At 47.1% G+C, this 24873-nt stretch overlaps 1 protein-coding gene across 3 annotated transcripts in view; it reads left to right on the top strand.

Moving 5' to 3' along the window:
* The window catches only part of GFRA2 (GDNF family receptor alpha 2), a 98461-nt gene extending 92275 nt beyond the window's left edge, over positions 1–6186 (top strand). For 2 of the 3 annotated variants that reach the window (XM_048828992.2, XM_048828991.2), the window contains 2 exons: positions 2939–2992; positions 4713–6186. In XM_048828992.2, coding sequence (XP_048684949.1) covers positions 2939–2992; positions 4713–4841 — 183 coding nt within the window. In that variant the 3' untranslated portion in view covers positions 4842–6186. The remainder of the gene's footprint in view (positions 1–2938; positions 2993–4712) is intronic. The other variant, XM_075123384.1, reaches the window with a different exon arrangement.
* The last annotated feature ends 18687 nt before the right edge of the window (positions 6187–24873 follow it).

Raw genomic sequence — 24873 nt, 5'->3', positions numbered from 1 at the left:
AGAGAACACTCCAATCTCTCTGGTCACGCAATTATAGACATGAAGGTCGCTATCTTACAACAAAAAAACTTCAAATCCAAACTCCAACGAGAAACTGCTGAATTGGAATTCATTTGCAAATTGGATACTATTAATTTAGGCTTAAATAGAGACTGGGAGTGGCTAAGTCATTATGCAAGGTAGCCTATTTCTCCTTGTTTTTTCCTACCCCCCCACCCCCCAACGTTCTGGTTAAACTTGGATTTATGCTGGAAATGGCCCCCCTTGATTATCATACACATTGTAAGGAGAGTGGTCAGTTTGGATGAGCTATTACCAGCAGGAGAGTGAGTTTGTGGGGGGCGGGGACGGGGGGGGGATGAGAAGACCTGGATTTGTGCTGGAAATGGCCCACCTTGATTATCGTGCACATTGTGGGGAGAGTGGTCGCTTTGGATAAGCTGTTACCAGCAGGAGAGTGAGTTTGTGTGTATGTGGTTTGGGGGGGGGGGTGAGAAAACCTGGATTTGTGCTGGAAATGGCCCACCTTGATTTTCATGCACATTGTAAGGAGAGTGATCACTTTAGATAAGCTATTACCAGCAGGAGAGTGGGGTGGGAGGAGGTATTGTTTCATGGTCTCTGTGTATATATAATGTCTTCTGCAGTTTCCACAGTATGCATCCGATGAAGTGAGCTGTAGCTCACGAAAGCTCATGCTCAAATAAATCGGTGAGTCTCTAAGGTGCCACAAGTACTCCTTTTCTTTCCACCTGATACAGACTCTGAACTCTTCTCAGGGCTGTTTCCTCATCCCCACGGTCCCTCCGCTGCAGCACGCAACAAGCGCCATTTGCTGCCTAAGCTACGTTGAACTGCTTCTGCTCCCTGGCTGGATTCTGATGTGGGGCTTGTCTTCCCTAGAAATGTAGGTGATGTTAGAACACAGCCATCAGGAGTCCCGTTAACCAACACAATGTTAAAAATCACATCTTGTGTCAGGGTCCACAGGGGCCTCCGTGTTTAATACCATGCCAGGGGTTGAGCCTATATATAGATCCAAAAGGGTTTGCCTACAATGCAATGCTCAAAGCAACAGTCCCAGCAAAGTCGTGTTTGACAGCATGTCAGTTAACATAACTCGTCGAGGATGTGTTCTAACACAACCTGGCATTCCAGTGAAGGCAAGCTTTCCAGGTTTGTCTTCACAGCAGGGTTAGCGTGAGTTATTGACACTTGAGTTAACGCCTCTCGTGTGCGAGTGGCCGCACAGCAAACAACGCTCGAGTTGCACAGAGTCGCCGTATCCCCACTGCATCTGCCGTGCTTGACCTCCGGCCCCCACCCAACAAGCCAGCTAGCCTCAGTTGAAAGCACTACTTATCTTAAGCTAGAGATGCGTGTGTGTGGAAGGAAATTGGTTTAGGGGAAACACTTGAGTTATACCTCAAGATAACACTGCTGGGAAGACAGGGCCTTAGATAACAAGCCCATCCTGATGCAGATTCAGAATTTCCTCTCAAAGGTTATGTCTACACTGCAATTAGACCCACGGCTGGCCTGTGCCAGCTGACTCGGGCTTGCAGGGCTTGGTGTGGGGGTCTGTTTAATTGAGGTGTAGATGATTCAGCGTGGGCTGCAGCTGAGCTCTGTGACCCTCCCACCTTGCAGGGTCCTAGAGCCCGAGCCCCATCCCGAGCCTGGACATCTACACTGCAATTAAACAGACCCATAGCCTGAGTCTTGCAAACCTGTCAGCTGGCACAGGCCAGGCGCAGGTTTTTAATTGCAGTGTGGACGTACCCTGCATGTGAAATTTTACATTGTGAGTGTTTGTGCCGTGAGTTCCTCAGAGCAGGGACTGTCTCTTGCTATATGTTTGTATGGCACTGAACGCAGTGGGGCCGCCAACCTGGGTGGGGCCTGCGAGCAGTATTGCCATATAAAAAATAAGAACAATATCTGGATTCATCTGCTGGAAGACTTTCAGGCAAGGAACACAAGAGATGTGAATGTAGTCAATCGGAGTTTGCAGAAGTTGAATAGATATTTGCAGATTTATTTTGTTTGCACTATCTGCCCAGATCTAGGCAGGAGTCCAGCAGAGAGGCTAAGTAGCCCAGGGAGTGAGGGATGAGAATTTTCTTTCTTCTCTCCTTCTCAAAGCTTTTCTGGCAGCCCCAGCGTACGCAGAGCACACCGAGAGACTTAATGTTTCAATACCAGACACACACTCTGAACTGCCTTCAAATGCCCCATGCAAATGTGGAAGCCTGGTAATTGCAGGCCTGTGATCAGAATGAAAACAGTTTGGGATGCCCTTGCAGGCCGGCTCTGCAAGGACAGTGGAAAATGACAAAAGTTCAGCTCCCATGAAATTGGGCTTAGTGTGCTCCGGAGGGAGAGCGTGTTTGAGCAGGGCTGGTGGAATGAGTCAGGCCTTTAGAACCGAGGGCACGGAACAGCCAGCACATTCCTTTCTTACCAGCTAAAGGGAATGATTTGTCTCATCCGCAACGTAACACCGGAGGTAGATCTTACTGCTTTTTTTGGAGATTAAAGAGAAGTGACAGGAAGGAGGAAGCCTGGTCTGGAATTGCCCGACAAAGATGCTTCCTTGCACCTTCCAAGCACAGTCTGTCCACGATGCAGCATGGATGGCCTATTACTTAAAGCAAGTGCCTGGGAGTCAGGACTCCTGGGTTCTGTTCCCAGCTCCGTGAAGGAATGTAATATAGTGGCTAGAGAAGGTGGCTGGGAGTTAGGGCTCCCGCGCTCTGTTCCCCTCTGCCACAAACTTCATGTGTGATCCTGGGCAAGTCACTTTAGCTCTTTCTGCCTCTGTTTCCCCATCTATAAAATGGGGGTAATGATAGTTGGCTACCAGGTCTGATTTCAGGTTGCATGAAACCCTAAGACCTTTGGCAAGACCTCCTGGCTTGTTCTCTCTCCTCCACAGGAACATGGACCGAAGCTAAACAAATCCAAAGAGCACAGTCTCTGCTTCTCGGAGGTATGTGTCAGGGGCATCTCCTGGGAAGAGAGAAAGGGGCAGGCTGGAGAGCATGGAAGTGTGAGCATAGGGGTGCTTTGTGCCATGCATACATGCCAACAGAGGCAAGAGATGGAGCCAGATTCAGTTACAAATGAGGCTCAGCATATCTACTGGGACTGTAAGGTTTCTCTAAGCTGAGCTGATCTTCAACTGCTGTATCTACAGGGCTACCCTTTAAGGAATTAAAGAAAAAAGCCAGGCTTTTAAAATCCCTTGAGCCTGTTCCTACTCCGTTTCCACATCTCAGTGGTACTGTATGTGTGTATCCCTAACACCTACTCACCCCTGTTGTGTTTTGCTGGCTCTAGAATATGTGCTAACCCTAATTACGGCCCGATTCTGCAATGTTCTATGTGTTCAATCTTAAGTGTTCCTATAGGGCTCCAGCCTGAGCCTGAGTGTCTACGCTGCAATTTTACAGCCTGCGAGCCCAAGTCAGCTGACCCAGGCCAGCCACTGGTGCTTAATTGCTGTGTAGACCTATCTATAGCCCCTATCACCTTGGAGTCTAGGCGTTGTCCAGGCAATGAAGCAATGCGAAGTTGAAGGGGCCAATCATCTTGCCAGAGAGTGCTTAGCATCTTAGGCCTTGTCTCCACGAGAGAACGGAACCATTTCTATTCAGCTGGATTAAGCACAAACCGTTTAGTATGTCCACATTAGCCAGGCTGAATCGGTTTAAGGACCCCTTGAAGGTTTGCTTCTCATCCGCACTAAAGCAATTCATTTGCAATGCCCTCTGGGTATCTCTCCCACAGTACTCAGCTCAGCTTCTATATGCAGTGCATTCTGGGAGATTTCACAAGGCCACTGGTGCACCGTAGGATAGTGGGAGGCATAGCATTACTGTTCAGCTAGATGTGTTCATACTGGCACCATACGACTGAGACTCAAAGTGTTCTGTTTACATCTGCTGTAGCAGAGTTGGCTTGGCACAGCTGTGACCCGGCAGCTTTGTGAGGAGCTGGTTGACATGATGTTTTTTTTCTTCAGCTCTTGAAATGTTGACGACATTTTTAAATACCAAAAAAGGGGAGATTTTGGATGAAATTTTCACACACAAAAAATTCACCTGTTTTTTTAACAAATGACAGAGCAGGCTTGACATTTTAAAAAAAAAATCAAAATTTTGAAATGAAAAATTCAGTTTTGAAAATAATCAAAAATGTGGAAAAAAAATTCCGATATCTGAGAAAAATGCAAGCTCTTTGATTTCTTTAAATCCCTTCCCAAATTCAGAAGGAAAATAAAAGCTGTTTCCCAAAGATCCCCACCCTACCCTAGTAGCCAACCAGATCTGGCTAGAGTTGGTAGCATGATTTTTCAATGCTGAGGGAAAAAGCCACTGAAACAAGCTACCAAGGGAAGTGGTAGATTATCCATCTCTTGATGTCTTCAAGTCAATATTGGATCCCTTGCTGGAAGATATGCTGTAGACAGACACAAGTTACTGGGCACAGTACAGAGATAACTGGCTGTTATTCTCTGGCCTGAGTTATGCAGGAGTCAAACTAGAAGATGTATTGGTCCCTCCTGGTCTTAAAATCTATGAGCAGGTAGAAACAGTGTTTATTACAGCAGATACATTATTCCAAGATAAGATCAGATGCTTTCCCTTATGCAAACACAGAGCTCTGCCACTGTACTAAACTCCTGTTTTCCATTCCTCTGCTCACAGACACTGCTGACCACAGACATTATGCCAGACCAGAAGACTTTTGTGGACCAGAAGGCATCTGGCAGCCGACATTCAGCCAGGGGTATCCTCTCTGGTCTCCCATTCCTTCTTGTGAAACTGGCGTTATAAAGGAGAGAGGAACCGCATTGTGAAGGAAATACCAACTAAACCCACACTCGCGCGCACACACACCCAAAAACTCTTGCAAGAATTCTCTCTCTCTCAACTTGTTTTCTCCCAGGGTTTCTGCTTTTGAGAAATTAAATAAAAGAGAATCCTTGTGTCAGACACTTAATGTGCAAGAATAGAGTTAACGCCGGCCCTGGGAGCACCGACCTCTGCGTGGACATGCATCCCAGCGGATGAACTTTGATCATTTTCTTTTATAGGTACTTATGTTTTTTTTCCTTTCTGAAGCAAGAGCCTGAGACTCACAACAAACTTACACGTGTGCACACACAAACAATGGATCCAAAGCTGTGAACAGAACTAGGGGGAACAGGCAGTGACCTACTGAAGCTTTGGTGAAGGCCAAGGGACAGAGAATGACCTGCCACTTCCTGGATGGACTCTGGCAGTGCCAGGATCACTATAGCTGTTTGCAGGAGGCTGGTGGGAGGATGGAGCGAAGGACAGAGACTTTTTTTCCTTCCCATGTTCAGTTTCTCTTTGCTGCTTGAGAATTCTGTATGTTTAATTCCCACCCCAGATGAAGTCTGGTATTCTGTATCCTGGGAAATCCACATGCTAGTGTTTTACGTCCCCCCACTCAAACCACGGTGGGGAAGGTGTGTGTGTGGGGGAACAATGAACGTTTCACATGCGGACCCCAATCTCCCCTTTGAGGCTGCATCCCTGACTGGATGGGCAAACACTGGATCAGGATGCAGGCTGCTCGGAACCCCGGGGATTCTTTTGCCAGTTCCAAGGTGGGGTGGGCGTCTCTTTAAATCTTTTCCTTTCCTGGGATTGATGAAAATTTTAAAATCAAAGACAAAAACCTCCACCGTTAAAAGGTTGTCTCGATGTTTCCAAATTGCTCTTTCGATGGGGATCTTTTCCTTTATCCTGTTGGGTTTGGGTTGGACGGGAGAGGCCATCCATGGATGGGGGGCCTCTGTATGTTATTCTCTTTCCGTTTTCTTTTGTTTTATATATACATATATAGTGTATGTATATAGAGACCACCTATATCAACATATATGTATGTATATACATAACCATATACATATACTGTGTGGCTTTTTTTTGTAATTCCTTTCTTTCCTTTTTTTAAAATGATCAACCAACAACAACAACAAAATGTATTATTGTAAAATTTATTTTTTTTAATAATGTCTATAATGGAAAAAATAAAATAAAACCAAGAACAAAAACAAAACCTTAATTCTCCCAGCCACTGATAGGGCTTTGGGAACAGGAGAGCGACCAATAAGTTTAACCAATGGCTAAAATAAACATCATAGGAAGCAAATGGCGTCCTGTTTAGTTCAAAGCGCCTGGTCCCTGCTGCTCTGTTGATGTCCTCGTGCTGGCGTGGACAGTGCCCCCGCCAAGTGCAGCAGCAGTCAAAGTGTGTGGCTTCTAAACGGTCACTTTTGACCCAGTCCATGGAAACTGGGGAAGCAGAGGGATGACTGGGCTGGGAGAAGGCATTTGTCCACACTGGGTAGTCAGGTATCTTACGTTCCATGTGAGATCAGGTAATCTCTCTATTTTAGGTACTTATATGGCCCCATTACCACAGTGTCTGTGCACCTCACAGAGTCTATGCATTTATTCTCACCACACCCCTATAAGGCCGGGCACTGCTGTTGTCCCTGGGAACTGAGGCCCAGAGAGGCTAAGGGGGAGATTTTCAAACACATCTAAGTGACTCAGGAGTCTGTCTCATGTTCAAACCTGACTGAGGTACCGAGAGACTTAGTTCTATTGGCTTTCAATGTGGTTAGGCTCCAAAGTGCCCGAGTCCCTTCTGCAAATGAGACATGGGCTCCTAAGGCTGTTAGGTACCTAGGGCCAGATTTTTAAAGAGATCTAGGCCTTGAATGAAGCAGCTAGGCACCTCATGGGATTTTCAAAGGTGCCCAACTCCCACTGAGTAGGTGCTAGCTGCATCCATAGGCACCTAAACACCTTTAAAAATCTGGCCCCCAGTGACTTCGTCAGGTTATCTGTGACAGAGCAGGGAAGTGAATCCAGGTCTCCTGAGTCCTGTCGCCTAAATGCTGCCCCATCCTTTCCTATAACCTTCAGCTATACTGGCCCATCCATTCTGGAATCCCACCCCACTCCTCGAGGTTCCCCATCAGGATTCGTTGTTTGGAGGGGTCTGGGCTTTCCTTGTGGACCTCCCCTGTAGAACTACTCCTGCACAGTTGGCTTGTATATCCGTCAAGCTCCTCTCCCTGCATCTCTTTGTGTTTACTGTTTAGAGATGCTTCTCAATGCCTGTGTGAGTAGCTTCAGGTGTTTCCCACTGGGGATGATGAGCTACTCGCACACCTGCCTACTTATTTGCTGTACATGAAGGATCCCTAGCGCGCTCTGGAAACGACACCTTTTACTAATGGCATGAACATTACCCTCAGCAGTGCCTGTCTTAGGGAGAGAGCTCGGTGCCTGCTCTCTTCAACTGCTGGGCTTGACTCAGTGGAGCTGTGTGATACAGATTCGGCAGAATGAAGCATGGTTTGGGGCTTGCATAACACAGTTGATCAGATCTGAGGTTTTTTTCCCAAGCCAGATCTGTGCCCTGTTTATCAGATTCCCTTGGAGTTTGCAGGGTGAGGCAAGACTGAACCTCCTTCTGCTTTGGGCCTCCCCCTGCTACCGTACAGCTCTGAGAGAGAAGGCTCCCTGCAGAATGAGAGAGTTGCATTATGGGAGGAAGAGCCCTGCTATGGCCATGTGTGCTCTTTACTCCGCAGAAGTGGGCCCCCTTCACCGGAGGGGAAACAGCTCCTTCCTTATGAAACACAGAACTGTGTGATTCAATGGAGTGGGGCAGAAAATCACAGAAATCTTCCCCGAATCCTGCCACACACATGCAAGCCCCCACCCTCGGCACGGACACATTCGACAAAGGCCCTCAAAGAGGAGAATCCCCAAGGTTGTCCCCAAGGCTACTTGAAATTTGCCAGGGGAGGAGTTTTGTGAAGAGCGGTGAAATAAGCCCTCTCAGAGCCTGCACTGAACACCAGATGCCCTGTTGTTTAGCCACAAGTCCTCAGCCTCCTGCAGGAATTGGAGTCCTGCACAATCACAATTCTACAGTCTTCTTTTCATCACCATGTTGTACATCCTCTGAGACCAATTTGGGCTGCACTCCTGCTTTCCATAACTCCTTATGGGCCAAGGGAGGCTCAACTGATCAAGCTTTCTTGTAAGCAAAGTTGCCGTTAAGACAGGGGATCTCTTGTACACATAGATGGGACTGGACACTGGATGGATGGGGTGGAGTGGTGCTCTGAGGTGGTACTGAGATTCTCTTTCTCAGGTGCTTTGCTGGCTGATTCTAGCTCACAGGCTCAGAGTCCAACTGATCACCAGATTCAGGGTCAGGAAGGAATTTCACCGCAGGTCAGCTTGTCGGTGGCCTTGGAGTTTTTTTGTCTTGCTCTGCAGTGTGGGCTGGTGTTCGCCTGCAGGGATCATCTGGGTATAGCTCACTAAAGTAATTCACCGCCATTGCAGAGGCATGCACCTTGGTCCCTCTAGTTCTCTGCATGTGGCACACTACAGTTTATTCTTTTGAGGACTGTAATACTTCGTCTAATTCTGGCTGTTGGGTTTGGTGTAGCGATGGTGTTTAGTGGCTTGATAGACAGTCAGAGTAGGTGATCCGGTGGTCCCGTCTGGCCTTAAACCCTAGGACTCTGTGACAAGGAGCAAATGGCTGCTCTCAGCTCTGTGCTCAGAGCTCCCATTGCAGGAGTGGGAGGGTGAAATTCATTCTGGGGTATAGGACCAGCATCACACTACTAAGTGGGACTTTGCTGATGCCCGGGCTTTGCACTGGCCCTCCGCACAGGGTGAATTTCACCCCTTACAATGCCTTGAGCACCTGCATTGCAAGTTGACTTCAAGGGACATTGCAGCTGCTCAGCATCAGTTCCTCAACACCGAATGCTGGGTTTAATGCTCTGCATGGAATGAAGCCAGGTGGCAGGATCCTCTTGTGAACAGTAACCATCAAGCACTGCACGGCCCCTCCTCCGAGAAACAAAAAGTGAAACTGTTCATTTCTTGGGTGCCAGTACCAATGTTACAGATCAGGGCTCCCCTGTGCTGGGAGATGCACATACACATGGTATCCCTGCACTACAGCAGGGAGGTGTAATTCCCAGCTCGGGTACATGGCGACATGCCAACTCAGCCGCCTGGCCACGTTGGCACAGATGGCAGCTCAAGCAAGCTGCCAGAGTAAAAGCCCATCTGGAATCCTAGGTACGTACTCCAGTAGATGGCCAGAGCAGCCACTGCCAGGTTGCTATTGTTAGCATGCTAACCTGAGCAGAGCTAAAGCATGTGCATCTACCCAAACTAGGAATTACACCTCCAGCTGCAGCATAGATGCACCCCTATAGTGAGAGAAAGCACTGCCTGCCCCCAAAGCACTTACAGTCTAAATAAACAAAACAAAGTGTGTGTGTGTGTGGGGGGGGGAATAAAACGACTCACCCAAGGTCATGCAACAAGCCAGTGGCGGAGCCAGAAACAGATCTTTATTTCTGACTCTCCGACCAGTGCCCAACTCTTTGGACTACACCCTCTCACCGTTTGAGCCGTATGTGTCACATATGCTTCCTTTACTGACAAAACCAGTAGCTACTACTCTCAGCCCAGCAGAGGAAGCAGGATTCAGTTGCATTAACCCAGTTACCTGCTAAATTCTGATTCTCTTCCCCTACCCTCATCTTCATGATCAGGGATGATGCAGAGAGCAGAGCAAGAAGAGCACAGCTCAGTTTTCCAGGAGTGAGTTGGAGCCAGAAAATTTAGTGAGGAGAAATAAATGTCCCCGCTGAAATTTGTAAAACTAAACAGATTTGATGTGGAAGTTGCCAAGGGGAAGATAAATATGTCACGTCTCTTGCAGGAGTCACTTTGCAAACCCAGACTGCTCTTTAATACATTCACTCCTATAACAGCTAAGGGAATGACAGGCACTGTAAACAGAAAGCCAGATGTGCAAAGCAGTTTGGTGCTGAAAAATATCAACAGCTATCCAGGACTCCAGAGGGGCAGAGGGAGTAACTGGATGCCTGGCATGTGGGGTATTTAGGGCCAAAGTTTGTGTGCCTTATGCTGGCTAAATGCCAAAGAAATCAGCTGATCTCGGGCCTCAGAAAGGACTGAAGGATTTTGCCCTTAAAGCTGATTTTCAAAAGGAAAAACAACTTGGACTGGGTCTTCTTTTTGGGGGGGAGGGATGGGGGTCTGCATTTTTTCCCTGCTTGTTTTTTTTAACCCTAGAAATATCAGGAATGTCAAACCTTGTTAAAAATAATATTCAAATTTTGGAAGGGAATATCAACCCTGCTGCTTCCGGACATGAATTTATTAATCTCTAAGGTGCCACAAAGACTCCTCGTTGTTTTTGCTGATACAGACTAACATGGCTACCCCTGTCACCCCTAATGGAGGTGAGGGTCAGGAAGAAACTTCTCTTAGAGGCAGGTTCATAGAATATCAGAGTTGGAAGGGACCTCAGGAGGTCATCTAGTCCAACCCCCTGCTCAAAGCAGGACCAATCCCCAGTTTTTGCCCCAGATCCCTAAGTGGCCCCCTCAAGGACTGAGCTCACAACCCTGGGTTTAGGAGGCCAATGCTCAAACCACTGAGCTATCCCTCCTCCCCATATGCCATATCTGCCTACTGCAGAGCTGCTTGCACCTTCTTGGTCTGAGCCAGTATGGTAATCTCGATCTGTGGTGGGGTGTATTTCCTATCCAGGTGATGAAAGGGTTAAAGTGAGCCTGAGAGGCCAACTAACACACAGCTGCTTAATTGAAGATGAAGCCCAGCTGGGAAGGGGCTGAGAGAAAGAATGGCCCAGAAATGGGGTTGGAGGGAAAGAGAGAGGAACCTTGCAAGCACTGTTGGGGATTAGAGTGGGTCAAGGAGAAACACTGGGAGACAGACGGAGAGCTAGCTAGTCATGGGGTCCTTGCCGGAGTAGAGAAGGCTGGCAAGCAGCCAGGGTGTAGTGGTGTCATTTACGATGGAACAAGGGGGGCAGTTGCCCAACCCAGACTTTTCATAGGGCTATCTACTCCATTATGTCTTCCATATTTTGGGTGTCCCCCACCTGGCCTTGTAAGATACAATATAATCACATATAATATTCTCTATGCTAATGCAACTTTGATCTGTGCCCTGCCCCTGTGCCCCCCCCCCACACACCCAAATTTTTCTGAAATGATGCTAGGGTGGAGCAGGCTCTGGTGATTTTTTTCTGAAAGGAGAGCAGGAGCGGATCTGCTAGGGAGAATCCCAGGAGGTTTTTAACTGGGGAATAGAGGAGGGAAGCTAGAGAAGGATGCAAGGTCAAGTGCAAGGAGGGTGGCAATAGGTTTAAATACACTTATTGGTTTGTGATTTTATTGGGAGATTCCAGGGGATGACTCTGTGAGTCCCAATGCTGACAGTTGGATGAACCTAGAGCGGTTGTGGCGGAGAGGGCTTGAGAAAAGCCTGGTAGGAAGAAGTCTGGTGGCATGAACCTTGGCTGCCTGTCTTGGGGTCCTTGGACTGGAGCCCAGTGGAGGGGGTGGGGGCTGGGTTCCCCTATTAGTTGGTGGTGTGGGGCCCTGGGAGGAGGGAAAAGATGACTCAGAGCCCGTAGAGGAGGGTGTGATGGCCGTGGGGCCCAGAATCAGGGCTGAAGCCCATTTTAAAAGGAACATTTGGACTTTTAGTTGTGAGCCTTGGGGTGGGATTGAATCGTGACTCTGCCGGAGGGCTGAGTTACGGGAAGAGAGACCACTGCAGGTCAGGAGAGGTTGTCAGCAGAGGGAGCCAGATGGAGAAAAGCCTACTACACCCACGCCCCACCACAAGGGAGCATGCCAGCAGCGAGAGCACTCTCCTATGCTATCTTTTACGGGGGGTCTTAGCTGAAAACATGGAAATATGGACTGAGAGCTCTCTCAACCCCTATCCACATCTTTAATAAGGATATCTTTACCCTATGAGTCTCTCAGGCATCAGCGTTAAAGAGATAATTACCAGGAAACACAAGGTTTAAAGGACCCGGAGTCAAAAATCACTCCCTCTCTCGGTTAATTGAATTTCACTTGCATGGCTTCTCTGATGTTATAACCCTATCGAATTTGGTCCTCCATAGAGTCTTGTTTTCTAATAGAAAAAACCCAGACCCATCCCTGACTTTTTGTGGCCTTCTCCATCCAACATGAAGAAGTACAAAAGGCACAAATCATGACTTCTCCGGACCCCACTTCCTCTGCTCAGTGGTCACGTTCCAACCACCCCAGAACCTCTAGTCTCTGTTCCATCTAGTTCTTCTGGGGCACAGTGATGATTGAGCCTAGTCATATTTTAAACAATAAAAAGCTCCCAATTATGCCTCACGCTGATTCAACAGCTTGTCTAGGCTTCAGAGAGACATCCTGGAATCTTATTTTATAGACAGTGGTAGAACCTAGGAGCCCCAGTCATGAACCAGGTGCTGTACAACCTCAGAGCGAAGGGATGGTTCCTGCCCCAAGAGATTGCAATCACTTGGGCTGAGGCAGCGTTCCTGGGAACTCTGACCCCACTTCCAACAGGCGATGAACACCCTTGATTTTCAGTGAGGTCATTGGACACTGCAGTACTTGGCTCCTCTCCTTTCTCATGCACCCAGGGATAAAGTGATCTTGGGTTTGTTTTCTCCTGAGACAGCATTGCTGCAGAGAGAGGCTTGTTCCCACAGGGCTGTATTTCTCACTTCAAAGTAGTTCAGGAGATTGCAAACTCACCGAGTTTTTTTCTAAACAGAGAGCACGGCCTTAGGTTGCTAAACAAAGATATCAAGCCAGGGTGCTAATTGTCTGAGTGGCGCTGCCCTCCTTGTGTTAGAGCCCAGCTCAGAGTGCAGCCCCTGAGATCTGGCAAACACATCTCCTGTACTTGGCAAGTTCCTCCTCAACATAGTGACTCCCACGGCCCCCCGTTAGCAACTCTCTGAGCTGCACTATTTCAATTACTCTGGCAGCATGGCAGTAGCTTCCCGGCAGGGGTTGGTAGGTGCCATGTTGGAACGTGCTTGTAACTCAAAGGCACAACGTGCTGGGGTTTTTGTATAGCACATCAAAGGCAGTACTTGCAGCTAGTGTGGAAGGGAAGCCGAGGAAGTAAACTGGTGTTGACGTTATGGACCAGATATCCCTGCAACACTCATAACATTAGATACCACCCTATCCTTTCAAAGCACCAGACAAGATGTTAAAATCTTCATTGTTCCAAAAGAAAGACACGAGGCCAAGGAAGCCAATGTCCCTGGGTTTTTAGTCTTGACTGACTGGCTGCTGCAAACATTCCATGTGCCCGAGCGCAGGAGAAATATGGCATTAAAGAATTGATTAGCTTAAGTTTGGTGCTATGTGTTGTAAATAAAGACCCTGATTAGCAAGTGAAGGAAGGCCTTGAAAATAATGAGTGATCAAGCCAGAAGGGATGGAGTAGGGAGGATGCCTGGCTCACATAATTGAGATAAGGGGAAGTTTTGAAAAAGAAGGTCTCTGCGGTGTCTTTAGGTCTTTTTAAGTAAGACAAAAGGAGCCAACATGGACCTTCCAACCCCACCTACCAACGTTCTCTTAAAAGTAAAGCCTATGTGAACCCAAGTATAACGGAAACCCTGTTGGACAGCAACAAGGAGGGGAGGAAAGGCCTTGTGAAGGAAGGAGGCTGTGGTTTTTATCTGGATTAAGATGGAAACTAGGGGTGAATTGTCTTAAATTGGTTTGCAGCTGAAGTCAGTAATTAGCAATGACATCATTCATTTGTTAAAGGCCATAATGAGTTATGAATTTGAGGGTGCTTTGTCAAACCCTATCTGATCATACTGCCGCACACCAGGGTGATCAGTTTTTCCCCAGGTCTGGCCTATTTGTAAGTATACTGATCACACGCTTAGGAACACTGTATCCCTGTACTGGGTGCAGTGACTGCTTATTTTAAGCCGTTAGGTGTGTTTAGAGCTGCTGTATAACAAGCCTTTGGACTTAAAGGAATTTATGGTTACATTAGTGTCTGGCCTCCCATCTTAATATTTTCTAATATTAATAGTTCCAACACCAAGTGGCTTGTACCCACTGTGCTGTCTGAATGCTCCAGTTGGGAGACACCTCTGTGATGTCAAACCTTCTAGGGTATCGAAGTCATGCACCCCCTCTGTGCTGCTGGCTATTCCAGGTACCACTAGATACTATCCACCAGCAGTGCTGCCAAACATTCCCCATTCAGCGAGGTTGAGTGTGTCTCTTGTGCATCTGAACGCCCCCAATGCGTGTAGGTGTAATTATACCTTCTCTGAGTCAGTTCCAGCCACGCAGGTTGTACAGGCGCTGCTAAATATTTATATCCAAGATAAGACTGATCTGCTGTACTGATGAATGTGCCTGTTCCACTCAGGTAGCTCACACCTACTGTGCTGCTGAATGCATTGTAGCTTCTAGGCGAAACATATTTGTTGTGGGGCTGACGGCAGCAAGTTTAGGATGAAAAATCCTGGCAATATCCCCCGAAGCCTTGCTAAACCTCTCCTCTTAAACTGCTTTTTGTCAAAGCAGGGAGTCGGCATGAGGAACAAAATGCTGACTGCCTGATGCAGCTGAGATAAACGGAAGGAAGGGAGTGCCCCACTGATGTCACAAAGAGCAGGGTTGGAAGGCACCCATTCTAGCTGCCAGGGAAGCATTGGAATATAGGGTCAGACCCCTGGCCCATCTAGTCCAGTGTCCTGTCTCTGACAGCAGCCACATACAAGAAACAAAGCAGATGTGGGGTAATCTGCCCCCACAGAGGTCTCATAGTGATCTCTCTTAGTTAGAAGTTGGCTTCAGCCCTGAAGCATGAGTTTTAATATCCTTGCTGACATTTTTGTTATCAATCATGATAACTCTGGATATTCTTTTCCACAGAAATGTTCAATTCCTCTTTGACTCTTAAGTTCTTGGCTTCAGTGACTTCTTGTGGCAGTGAGTTCCACAGTTTAATGCACTGTGTGGAAAAAGTGTGTTTTTTTAATCTGTTTTGGGTATGCCACCTTTTAATTTCATTCAGTGACCCCTTGTCTTGTGTAATGAGCCTGGTGACAACTTGACCATCATAACCCCCTTTGTGAAACTTTGCAGTTTCCCTTTTGTTAAAAGAAGGGGGGAAATATAACACCCCTTCCTCTGTCCTTTGCCACCCCTGATGCAACAGGAGACAAAGTAAGTGATTTTTTTACTGTGTGGATGTCATGCTGCCATGGGACTTCAACACTGCTTTATCTCAATGACAAAGACATCAGATCATATGGAGGCAGTAAGATGGAGTTTGGGCAAGGGACATATGCTTATCAGTCCCTTTAGAAGAACACTTTAGTGGCTGTATTTCAGCTATTCATGGAACACCGTGAAGCCATCCTGGCAAAGATGGTGAGTCTTAAGCCAAACTCTTGCAATAAATTCCTGATGTATGTTTTGGTGATTGGTAGGTGCAACCACAGCCCCTTCCTTTGGTGATGTGAAGGTTACAAGGTTTTACAGAGCATGGATCTTATCACAGTTAGATTATTTTATTTTAATTGGCAGCACTGATTTCATTAGATTGATCGGACAAAGAGCATGTGATGTGAGAGGAAGGGATGTCTGCTCCCATGTCACAGGAAGACAAGTGATGTTACAGGAAAGGCAGTGATATCAGCCAGCATATTAAGAAGGGAAGTGATGTTGCAAGGAAGAATGAGGTTGGACTGTATGTCACATGAAGGGATGGGAAGTTGACCTGTCTCAGGAAGGAAAAAGGAGGTGGGAAATTGTTCTGAATAACTGACACACACCTGTAAATCACAGGTACTCCAGCTACACTGAAGACGCCTTATCTGATGGACAAAATAATTGTATTTGCATAACATTTTCTGGAACAGTCCTTTCTGTTGGAAGGAATTCAAGGTGTGTGGAGCAGCTCTCCCTTCCACCTGAGCCCTGGCCAAGACTCATCTCCTAGGGAACTGGAAGAAGACTAAATGGGGGTTAGATTAGATGACACTTGGGGGTCCCTTCTGACCCTATGATTCTATGATAAGACTCCCACATCTTGGGCTAATGTTTAGGCAGCTTTTAAAATCTCTCCCTCTGGTGATGGTCTACTGAGAATCTCCCTCATACTTTCTCTCACTCTTTCTCTCATATTCAAATTGTCACAGCTTGAGCCAGGCCCTGCAGTTCAGAGAAATCCTCAAAGGGAAGGGAAAATGCTCTGGTGTTTTTCAGCCAGTTTCAGCTTCAGCTCAGCTGGAAGAACAGAAACCTTCCTTCACCATTCATGTTTGGATACAACTCTTAAAAGGCAGGGAAAAGAGAGAGAACAGAAGTCTTCTCTTCTAGTCTTCTTTATGAGCACAGCATGCATTTCCACCCCAATGCTTATCGTTATGCATTTGTATTCCAGTAGCACCTATACACCACAACTGAGATCTGGGCCCCATTGTGCTGGATACTGCACAGACATATTAGAAGACATAGTCCCTGCTCTGAACAGTTTATAATCGAAATAGACAAAACAAAGGGTGGGAGGAAGCATTATTAGCCCCATTTCACAGCTGGAGAACTGAGGCCACAGGGAGAGATCACATATCATTTTGGCACTTGAAAAAGATGGCCAGCCCTTCCAAAAATTTTGACATGTGTACCCATCAGGTGCTGGGCTTTATGGAGAATCTGGCCATAAAGGTCACCATGGGAGCTGCCAGGTGCTGAATGTTTCCAAAAATCTGGCCCTTATTTAGGTACCTAAATGGGAACTGTGCTCCTCTGAAAACACAGCTCCAAATGTGGGTTCTGAGCCTTTGACATCTGGACCTTGAGTTCTTCAAAATCTGATGCATGTGACTTGCCTGTGCCCAGGTTTCTTGAGTGCCCATGAAAAGCCTGACACACCGAACAGTCTGTTGTCTCTTTTGGTGGCCATATCACACCCATCGCTGTAGTACCAGGGGCCAACACCCCTTCTTTTCAATGGGCTCTGCTATCCCTTTGTTATGGCTGCCCTGGATGCAGCTGCTCTTGCAGGTGAGAAGGGGAAATATCAATTCCTCTTCCTGCAAACGAAGGCAGGTCCTTCGATCAAATAAAGAAAATCCAACCAGTGATTATTTCATCCGCCACGGAGAGCGCTTAGCGTTGGCCTGACTCAGACACTGAGGGCAATGCCGGTGACAGCCGACGACCTTTGCAACATGCAGAGGTACTTAAAATAGATGGAATGGCACCTTTGCCCCCTTCTAATTAACTTGATGTTATCATTTAGACTTTAATAAGCACCCCAGAGCCAGCATGCTGAGGCAGGTGCCCTCTTTCCCCCCTGTTCTTAATTCTCTATTAAATAAGTTATCACCTCGGGGCTCTCTTGACACTTCCAGAGTTCCTGTGAGCAGATACTTTTGCCTCATTAACAATTCCAAGCTACTTCACTTCACAGGAACTGGTTTCCATTGTGCTGTGTTTAATTTTAAAGACACAATAATAGCCTTTTGCCTGGGCATGATGTTTCTCCAGCCCCAGGCCTCAGACTGCTTTGCAGAAAGAGAAATACCACTAATGTTCCAGAAGGGGAGAAACTGAGGCCTACAGAAGGGGAAGTAACTGGCCCAAGCTGTGCAGCAAGCCAATGATAGAGTTGGGGCTCTAAGCCATGAATCCTAACTCACAGGTCTCAACATGGTGGCACGGGCTAGTGCCAGGTACCGCAGAGATGGAATTCCCAAAGGCCTTTGAGGGTGATGCCCAATGAGCATATGTCATATCTATTTCTTTGGCTGACACGGGATTCTGGTGCCCACTGGAGAGAGCCCAGGGATGGACATGGGGATTTCAGGGTGTTGAATGGGCTTTCAGAGGGAGTTCCTGGGAGGCAACCTGAGCTGAAGTGACTAGGCAGAGCTGAGCCTAGTTGGGCCCAGGACCTTCAAAAGGGGGCTGGGACACACGCCGCTGGCATTGCTTGCCTTGCAATGGTAGCTGGAGGCCTCAGCCAAGATCAGAGACCTGTTCAGCCAGGTGCTGCAGTAAGAGACAGTCCTTGCCCTGGGAAACTCGTTGTCTATATACAGAAGAGACAAAGGGGGTGGGGAGGACAGACTGTTCTCCCCATTTTTATGCACAAGAAACTGAGGCACAGAATTGTGGGCTTGATTCTGCGAAGTGCTGGTTAGCCTCCCAGGAATAAGAACCCCCGCAAGAGCCTGATTTCCAGTTGTTCCGCACACTGGGAACTGAGCAGAGCTGGTCAGGAAATGGGGTTTTTCCCCGCAGAAAATTTCACCAGCAATTTCTAACTTTTCATCACCTCTTTCCCCCCACCAAAAATAAAATAAAATAAAATAAATCCAATATCTTTTTGACTGAAAACATCACCCCGCACATTCTTGTCCTGTTTTGGTTTTACAGTGAATAACCAGAAACTTTCAGGCAAACAGGCCCTTTCCCTGGAACTGGTCATTTTGTCCAAAAAAAAAAAAAAAATCCATTGAAGAATTTGTGAGGGAGGCGTTTCCATCAGTCCTACAGCTGAGCTCTTTTTGGCAGGGGGAAGTGGGGACATGACTCCACTTGATCTGGCCACACTAGTGCAGGGAACTGATGGCAGATCTGGGAGCAGAACACAGCTCTCCTGAGCCCCAGTCCAGCTCCTGAATTACAAAACCATCCTTGGTCACATATGCTTGCAGCTTACTTTATGTTCCCTGCGTAAGTCCAGCAGCAGCAGGGTTAAAGAGACCAAATGGAAGAAGTAGATCATTTTGTTTAAGAGGAAAATTAAAAAAAAACAGTGCTCACTTCTTTAGGTAGGTAATCGCAAAAGGGCTTCACAGGCCGGGCTGCAGTGCTTGTTAGAAATCACCATGCCCATTACACGTGAGCTCAACAGCTGCCTCTCCAAATGAGGAAGGAAATAGATCCAATCTCGGGAGGACGATGAAACTGAAGGATTCTAACGTGCGCAGAGAACAAACAGAACTTCATAAAATAGCTTATTGCACCAAACTGCTTCCCTTATGGTAATTGTCTCTCAGCCTCCACCATCTGTGGGCAGGAGGAGAAGCAGTGGGAAAGGAAGGGAGAGATGGCAAACCTTGAAGAGATTTAAAGAGAAAGCAAGACTCATGGCTATTTGTAAACAGCAGCTCCGCGCAGATGCCATGATGATGGGTATGGCATATAGAATAAGTAGAACTTATGTAGGGGCAAATTCTGTCACTCTTACTTATGCTATTATTTGTTACAGTAGCACCCAGAGACTTCAACCAGCAACAGGGCCCCATTGTGCTTGGTGCTGCATGGACACACAGTAAAAGGCAGGCCCTGCCCCAAAGAGCTTTATAATTTAAACAGATGAGACAAAGGGTGAGAGAAGGGAAGAATTGTTATCCTCATTTTACAGAGGGGGGGGGAGGGAGAGATTAAATGACTTGCCCAAGGTGTCACAGGGAAGCTGTGGCAGAGCTGGGAACTGGACTCAGATCTTCTGAGTTCCAGCCGTGTACCTTAACTCCCAGGCCAACCTCTCTCCAATGTAGCCCACACTTCAGTGATCTGCAGTGCTTCCCTGAGATCTTTTAGTTACAAGGTGGAAGAGCAGCTCCATCTCCTGGGGCTGGTATGAACGATATTTCACATCACGGCTGCACCTGGACAACTGATGTCCACAGCAAGCCCATTCCCTTTTTTCCTGGATCTCTTGCACACGTCTCCAGCTGTGGCTAGCTCAGATATTAACTGATAACTTCTTTTCCATGATCCGCCTGCATCTGGTGGCCAGCCCTGCTTGGCACTGGCCAACTTGCATTCCCACAAAGAGACAGGTGTGCTGCAACTGCTAAGTCCCCAGTCGCCTTATTTGGGTTGCACTCCTTGGGCCTGTGCCAGCCAGCGCTACACCCCTAGGGAGGTTGTACAGGCTGTGCCCTCCGGCCATGTGAACACGCTCCCACATGAGGCAGCGAAAGGTGTAAAGGCACGATGCAGAGACACCAACTGGGCTCCACGCACCCCTTCGGCAATCGGGTGCAGCACGTTGGTTGGGAGCAGAATTGGGGTCAGAGAGCTCCCAGGGGTTTGCGGAGTTGGTGCCACCTGTGGGACTTGGCTGGCTGTGCGCGATGGAGTGTCTGGGTGTTCACACCGCAGGGGGAACAGCAGCAGTGTAGACTACTGCTCTGTGTAGACCAGCTCTAATGGAGAACCTGGACCCGATTCACCACTGACCTATGGCTCCTGGGTGCTGTGCCAGCAGCCTGCAAGTTGGTGGATCAGTCACTAAGGAATGCCCCCAGCAGGGAGGAGTCTCCTTTGAATCATAGCACCTGTGTGGTGTCCCTCACAGTCCCCTATGTAAGAGGCATGGCTGGACAATGGCCACAGGACAGCAACTCCTTTGTGCTCTGGCTATTTTTGTCTGCTGGAATGGTGCCTTACCATGGTGGTCAGTTGAGTGTAAGCTACAGCTGCTGTGAGGATGCTCTAACTTGAGTCAGGCGGTGGCGAGACCCCCCCAGCCACTTCCAGGATGTGGGAAGGCACAAACATGCCACTTCTGCTTGCCCCATTTCCTGTACTGGAATGGAGCTGGGCTAGCACTGAGAATTAGCCCTTGGTGGCATGGGCTGCCTGAGTCAGGCTGGGAGCTAGAAAGCCAGAAGGAACCATATGGTGTGTCTGAATCCAACAGCATCCTCTCTTTAGTCATCACAGCTGAGTCCTGCCTCTTCTCTGCCTGCTTGATTTTTTTTTTCGGGCCCTGGGGGCAAAGTAACCCAGCCAAGATTTCACCAGGAAACGGGCTGTTCCGCATGCCCATCTGGAGATGCATGAAGCAGGAGCCATTGAATGGGATGAAAGGCCAATGGGAAAGTAAACTCTGGGAGACGAGGAAGGAAATAACAAGAGGCTCCATCGCATTGTCTTATTAAGGGAAAGCCCCCCACCCTTCCTGTTCCACAATTGCTTTGCACCCATAAGTCAGCTGTAACCAGAGGAAGGAATAGGGCACATATAGCTCCATGGACATAATGGCCACTGCTTAATGTAATTGCAGGGAGCTGGGTGGATTTAGTCAGTGGCACAATGGGAACGGGGCCTTTATGCAGCAAACAGGTCACGAAAGGGAAAAGCAGCAGCTTATAGCTCAGAGCAGGGCCTGTGGAATTAAGCGTGGTGCCACGTAGCAGGCACTTTATTAGGGGGAAGGAGTCTCTCTAATGCCAGGTTAACTGGAGTCTATTCTGGATAATCCCAGGGGATAATGCCTGGGTGAAGCCATCATTTGTCTGATGAGGTCTCGGGGGAGGTGGAATCGATTTCTTTGCTTATCTTTAATATTAGGAATGGAGCTCAGAGGACTAGTACAGCTCCCAAGGACTCCGGAGGCCCAGGGATTTAAAGGATTTGGGGAGAGCTGAGTGTGCAGTTCTGGTGTTATTAGCTTGAGTTTTGAAAGGTGGGTTGAATTAGTTTTTTTTATTGGGATGGTAGCACAGGCTGGAGCAAAGCACAGGGTTAGGTGAGCCATCCCCACAGCAGCTCTGGCAGTGAATAAGCTGTGTATGCAAGATGCTAGCAAAGGGCTTGTCCTCTCCATTCCCAGCTCCAAGCAGTGGTGTTAACTCGCTCACTTTAGCAGGTGCACCTGAGAATAAGAGGTGGCCCAATGGATGGTGCACTGGGCTTGGAATCGGAACAACTGGGGCCTATTCCTGGCTCTGATGTGTGACCTTGGTCAAGCCACTTCCCTCCCTGTGTTTGTTTCCCTTCCTACCCTTTGTATATTTAGACTATAAGCTCACGGGGGAGGACCTGCCTCTCTGTGGATATATGCACACTGCAATTGTGGTGTGTGACTGCAGGGGGACTGCCGGCTTCCCAGAACTAGCTTTAATCGAGCTAGAGCCAGTACCAATAGCAGTGAAGCCATGGCAGCATGGGCTGTGTAAGCCTGAGTAGTTACTGAGCGGCTTAGCCCATGCTGCAATCCATGCTGCTGAAGCCCATGTTAGTGTAGCATCCGTGCACAAGCTAGCTAGATTAAAGCTAACTCAGGTATGTCTATATGTGCTGCATTTATACTCCCTGCTTGTAGTGTGGACACACCTCATATGTGGCTTGTTAGAGCACTTGTGTTCAGCCTCTTAGATTCCCTAGCACAATGGTACCCTCATCTCAGCTGGCACTACTGTAGTACAAGTCACAGATATTACCCAATCACGTATGTAAAGCTTAGGATAGGCGCCATCCTAACTGCACCCCCAGCCCAACTGGGCATAATACTTAGTCCTGCCTTGGGTGCAGGAGACTGGACTAGATGACCTCTCGAGGTCCTTTCCAGTTCTATGATTCTAACTGTGCCCTTTGGTGCAATATTCATTGTGCCTTCAGTATGGCCAACCCCAAATGTTCAAAAAACATGAGTCAACCCCCCCCCCCCCAAATAATGAGACTTACAAATATATATTTCAGTGTGCCTTCTTGTCACTTTTCCAGTTTTTCTATGCAACTCTGGCTAGAAACCAGAGCTGGTTGGACATCAGCATTTCAGTTTCCGAGGAAAATGACTAGCTGTTGTTGTTTTTTTGGTTCTGAATTGGAACAAGCTAAATGTCTCAAATTCTTCCACAAAACAAAAATTCCAGAAGTTTTGATTCAGAACCTCATCAAAATGCTTTGTGTTGATCATATAGAATAGTTTTATTTGATGACATCAAAACATTTCATTTCTAAAAGTCAAAATGTTTCGACTAGCATTTCAATTAATTTCACTTTCTTTATCATATTTCATATATATTAAATGGCAATATCACCTCATTTCATTTATTGACTCCTTTTCTCATTGAGATGGGGTCAGAGGTTCCATAGCGTGTGTTTGTACATCTTGGAGCTCCCGACCTTTGCTCTTCACACTTCTCATGACCATCTTTCCATCGCATCGCTATATTAAAGGTATACATTTCTATCTGAAATGTAATATAATATAAAATAAATATTTTAGTTTAAAAGTCAAAATGAAATATTTTGAAACAATCAAGTCAAAATGAAACATCTTTATCTTATTGACACAAAATGTTTTAACATTCTCAACATGAAAGAAGAAAAGTGAAATGATTTTTTTTAGTTTTTTCCCCTTGAAAACTTCATGGAAATCAACATTCCTCTGAACCATTTTCAGTTCTGATGGAACTGCGTTATTTAATGGCAGACTGTTGTCAAATTTTCTTTGACCAGCTCTCTGAGAAACATTCTTTGTGTTTCAAAGTGACCTGAGATTGTCCTGTTATGACACGACTACAGGAACTGAGGAATTAAAAGAAACTCCAGAAATCGAGATTGGGCAACACTGCAGCTTAGTAATTGTGACCATTTGCCTAATCTTAACTAACTCCCAAATCCAGGATTTACTCAGGGAATCTGAACTGTACCCCTACATCTCTGCATCCAATTAGGGAAGCAGCTAATGAGTTCTGGGCTGTAGCTGGCGCAGTGCAGGTTGTTGTGTAGGTAATTGCAAAAACTTTCCTCAGTGTAGGTCTTTTCCCCAGAAGGCCCCTCTTTCTCCTCTGGTCTGTAGAAGCTGCTGCATTTCTCTCAATTAACTTCTTGGCTGGCGTCGTTCCAGTAACAGTTAGCGATGTTCACAGGACTACCGTGTCCTGCGTTACAGCTTCCTAATATAATTACCACAGCCAATTAACAATGAATTAAATCAAGGAAGGGGGGATAAAATTGTGTACAACTGCAAAAGGTCAGGACCATGAGTGTCTAGTGGGAGGTATTTCTCACAGCTAGTTCAGGGCTCCTTTCCTTCCCGTTCAAATATGGGAAAGGGACGATCCCAAGGGGAAAGGCTATGAAATCAGCTTGGAATAAGAGGCTGAGGGGAAAGGCCAAAATGCATTGAGACAGCCCAAGAATCATGGCAGAGATTTCCTAGTGACTCCAATGGGGGTGACGTCATGAATTTAGCTCTGGCATGGCAGTCTGCTATATATATATATACAAATATATATATATAATTTGGTAGTCCTAAATAGAGCCCTGTGCGGACCTGTTTTTAATCCCGCTCCCGTCCCGCTCCAGCTATTATGGTGGTAGCAGGACCCATGGGATCCCAGTCCTGATGCAGGGCTCTACACTAGCCCCATGCAGGGGTCTAGCCCTAAGTTCTCTTAATGAACAGATACCATTGTGATGAGGGACACACAGCCATCCAGATTGGTAGAGAATATTCTACCTGTGTGGTTCGAAAAAGCTTTATGCTGTTATGAAACACAGGAGGACCCTAGGGTGCCAGAGAACACTTTTAAGCACTGTAGCTGCCTGTATGTCCAGTTGTGTACACACACACACACACAGAGTATATCACACAATGCATTAAAGCTTTCCAATGCTTATTACTGTACATAATTAAATCCATATGGGGGGAATTTTATATATGCACAGTCTGCCCGTTATGGCATCACTGGCTTTATGTATTATGGTAATTTTTAGAAAGCTGAGTTCTAGCTTTAGAGGAGAAAAGTTATACACTTTCTTCTAAGGTTACACACGGAGTGTAATGCAGGGCTTGTTACTGAACCCCGAGTCCCAGTTTTTCTTACCACTTACTCTTCTTCATAGGCTGTTCCTTCCCTGGGGCTCACACAAAACCTTCAATTTCTGACTCAATGGAATGCCTTTTGCCTTGATTCCCTCATGCCACCATCAGAGAAAAAAACCTCCTCTTTCTCACCAGCTCAGAGCCCTGTTTTAATCGTCATGCCCAAACGTCACATTGGGAAGGGGATTCATGAGATCTGACTGTAAGACCCAAGTTGCTGTGCTTCTCACACTGATGAGTTCTTGGAGGACCCTTCAGATTAATAAAACCACTTTGAATTCTGAGAGGCATGTGAACG

This window comes from Caretta caretta, chromosome 26, assembly GCF_965140235.1.
Source record: "Caretta caretta isolate rCarCar2 chromosome 26, rCarCar1.hap1, whole genome shotgun sequence".
NCBI classification, from domain to species: domain Eukaryota; kingdom Metazoa; phylum Chordata; order Testudines; family Cheloniidae; genus Caretta; species Caretta caretta.
The sequence above is the reverse complement of the archived record's forward strand: the minus strand, read 5'-3'. Positions and strand labels throughout refer to the sequence as shown.